The following is a 3,273-nucleotide window of genomic DNA, read 5'->3' as shown; positions in this document are numbered from 1 at the left end:
TCTTAATCGTTGTGTGTGTTGCAATTCTTCACATGATTACTAACATCCTTGTGTTAGTCTGTCTCATCCCTTCTTGGGTGGGATTCTTGCATGGTTGTAATTTTACACTCTATTGGACTGAGGTGGTCCTTAACATATAACATAACACCTCCAACTTTTTAATTGAGTCTATCTTTTTTAACAATTTATATCCAGGTATCTGGTACTCTCTACGGTCTCTTTGTTGCCTCTTGTATCCATGTTTTCTTGTGATACCTATTATGTCTAATTCCTCACTTGCTACCAATGCTTTGAAGAACTCCACTTTGTTCCGAATTGATTGTGCATTAAACTGTGCCACTCTAAGGGACTTTTCTATCTTCTCTTTTGTCCTTGGTGGCTTTATTAGTTTCCCTTACTATCACTGTTGCCTGCAGTGCTACTTCTAACCAGCTTCTGGGAGCTTTCCGATTTCTTACCTTGAAAGTTCAGTTCATTGAGGTATTTCAAGGTAAGAAATCGTTGTTTGGTTGTTTTTGTATTGTGTTATGACAGCCATATCCAGCACAGTGCAGCTCCTCACCCTGAGTGTATCAAGTAGTTGGTAAGTACCTGTGCTTTGAGAGTTTTTGTTTTTTTAGTTTGTGATCACATTATTTATTGGTGCTCAACATGGGGCTGCTGGTGTGGCAGCTACAGTACAGTTGGTGTGGTAAGTTGTGATTGAAGGAAAATGAGTGTGGAAGGTTTGACTGAAGTGGAGAGGCTGAAGGAGTTGAGGTTGGAGAGAAAAGTGAGAGGACGATTGGAAGTAGAGAATGAGAGGTTGAGGGTAGAGTGTAAGAAGCTGAAGAGCAAGTTAGAGAAAATGAGGGGAATGCTAAGGAGTGTGAAAGTGGAAATGAAAGAAGCAGAGAAAGGAGCGGAACAGCGGATGGCTGAGATGGTGGGTGAAAAGTTGGGGTTGATAATGAGTGATGTGCAAGAGATGATGAAGGAAATGATGAAAGGGTTTTTTGGAGAGGGAGCTGTAGGAGGTAGGCCTACTGGGTCTTGTGATGGGCCAGGAGCAATTAAGAAAGTGAAAGAACAAGTGGATGAAAGTGTGAGTGAGGAAAGTAATATGGTTGTGGTAAATAAGGAGAAGAAAGAGAAGGTGCAGAATAGGGATAGATCAGAGCAGAAGGGTAAGAAGGGAGTTGAGAGTAAGGAAAGAGCTAAAGGGAAGAAGATTAGTAAGGATCGTGGGCAAAATAAGAAGAGAATGAATGAAGATGAGAATAGAGTTGAGAGTAAGGTGCAGGATGAGAGTGATGAATTTAGATAGTGGTAAGTGGGAATTAGAAAGTAGGAAGAAGAGGAGTAAGCAAGGTATGACTAAAAGCATGGATGTGGGTATGGAAGTAGATTCGTTGTATTCAGAAGAGGGTAAGAAAGTTCAGAATGGAAGTAGCAAAAGTGAGAGCGAGAATGAGCAGGAAGTGCGAAAGGCGGTGTATATGAGAGAGGTACCCCGATATGGTAAGTATGAGGAATATGGTAGTAGGGATATAGGGGACTTTTTTTAAGGAATATGAGAAGTATTGTGTGGCTAAGTCTGCAGATAGCAAGAGAGTTTGAACAAGAGAGTTAAGTAACTTCATGACAAGATTTTTGTTGAGTATTTATGGGGTAATGATGAGTGTAGGGAATGTGCCATATGAGAGTGCGAAAGCCAGGATTGTGGAACAGGCAAAGAGGATAAAGAGTAGCATTAGATATAGGAGAAAGCATGACTGAATGTTGGTGAGTCATTGTCAATGTATGTGTGCAGGTTGGAAACATTAGCTAGGAAAAAGTTTGGGGACGAAGGGATAAAAGAGCATAAGGAGTTAGTGTGAAAGTTGTTGGCGACTGTACCAGAGAGCGTATACGAGTTTATGAATCTAAAACGTATGGAGAAAATGAGATGGGCAAATGAAAGGTTGACATGGAACGACATTTTAGAAATAGTAGAGGATTATGAGTTAGATATGTATATGAAAGAGTAGATGTGTTAGTGTTAGGACTGAAGTAGCTGAGTGTATACCAGAGTTTAAGAGCTATATGGAGGTAGTTTTAGAAGGGCCGAGGCAAATGGCAGAACAAGTGGTTGATAGGAGCGTTAGAGCAAGTAACGTAAGTATAGTTGACCCTAAGAGAGATCGAAGTGCAAGCGTTGGAAGAATAGAATCAGTTAGTCGTGAACGAGAGCAGCAGTGTTACAGATGTGGAAAGCCAGGACACAAGAGGAATGAATGTTGGTAGGCATTAGGAGCATACTTCGGGTGTGGGCAAACAGGGCATTTAGTGAGCGAGTGTAAGAAAAATAGGGATATTAAGTGTTACAGGTGTGGACAGGTAGGGCACATAGAGAGTGGATGTCAGGGTACCCATGTGAATGTGGTTTGCAGCAACTGTGGATAGAATGGGCATTATGCTAGGATGTGTAAGGAACACCATGCGAAATGTGTTGAATGTAGAATGGAAGGTCATGTGGCAAATGTGTGTAGATGAAAGGGAGTGAAGCAAGCTAACAGTTCGAGAAACTAGGTGTTAAGGGTGGGTCTTCTAGTATGCGACAATATTTTCGTTAGAATGCGATGAGTGAGTGGTTGAAAGTGAATAAATGTGAGCTGAGCATCAGTGAGCAAATGGGTCTGGGAGATCGGACGTTAGTGTTGGTTGAGTATGGAAGAAAGCTGAAGAAGGTAAAGAAAGGGAATGAAAGGGAAAAGCAAGGACTGCATGATAAGAGGGGTTAGTGTTACGGTAAAAATGGTGGATAAGGCATGTAATACGCATGACTTTGAGGGGAGGAATGATACTTGCAGTGTGCGTGGGTTTGAATTGTCAGGTTTAGTGAGATTTTAGCAGGAAGGTAATCAAGTACTGAGGATGTGGTTGGCAGTATGAATGAGTCTCCTCAGGTGTTTGACAGGAGTGTAAATGAGGTGAGTGATTTGGTAGCAGAGTTACGAGAGATGTGCAGGTAAGAGCTGGAAGGGGTCAATGAGATAGTGAATGGGATTTTGGACAGTAGCGAGGGAGATAATGTGAGTCTGGAAGAAAGTAGTTTGGAAGAAGCAAATGGTGATGCAACTGAGAGAGCGTATGAGGGGCCTCAAACGAGATCCAGGGCACCTGCCTCCGAGCATCCTTGGGGGTTGCGAAAGGTGATATAGTGTGGGTGATGTGAGTGTAAGGAGACGTTGTCAAATGTAACAGGGGAGGATATATGGAGAAGTTATGGTAGTTCCACTTGACAACATTCTC

At 42.2% G+C, this 3,273-nt stretch overlaps 1 protein-coding gene across 1 annotated transcript; it reads left to right on the top strand.

Annotated features, from left to right (window-relative positions):
- The first annotated feature begins 712 nt into the window (after positions 1 to 712).
- Positions 713 to 1,306, top strand: LOC135211338 (uncharacterized). The gene has a single exon (XM_064244653.1). It carries the CDS (start codon positions 713 to 715, stop codon positions 1,304 to 1,306), a length of 594 nt encoding a protein of 197 aa, XP_064100723.1.
- The last annotated feature ends 1,967 nt before the right edge of the window (positions 1,307 to 3,273 follow it).

This window comes from Macrobrachium nipponense, chromosome 4 (genome assembly GCF_015104395.2).
Source record: "Macrobrachium nipponense isolate FS-2020 chromosome 4, ASM1510439v2, whole genome shotgun sequence".
NCBI lineage: Eukaryota > Metazoa > Arthropoda > Malacostraca > Decapoda > Palaemonidae > Macrobrachium > Macrobrachium nipponense.
This window is presented reverse-complemented; position numbering and strand designations above follow the sequence as displayed.

Coding starts and splice junctions, on each gene's coding strand:
- LOC135211338 (XM_064244653.1), top strand. CDS start 713: ATGAGTGTGGAAGGTTTGACTGAAGTGGAGAGGCTGAAGGAGTTGAGG.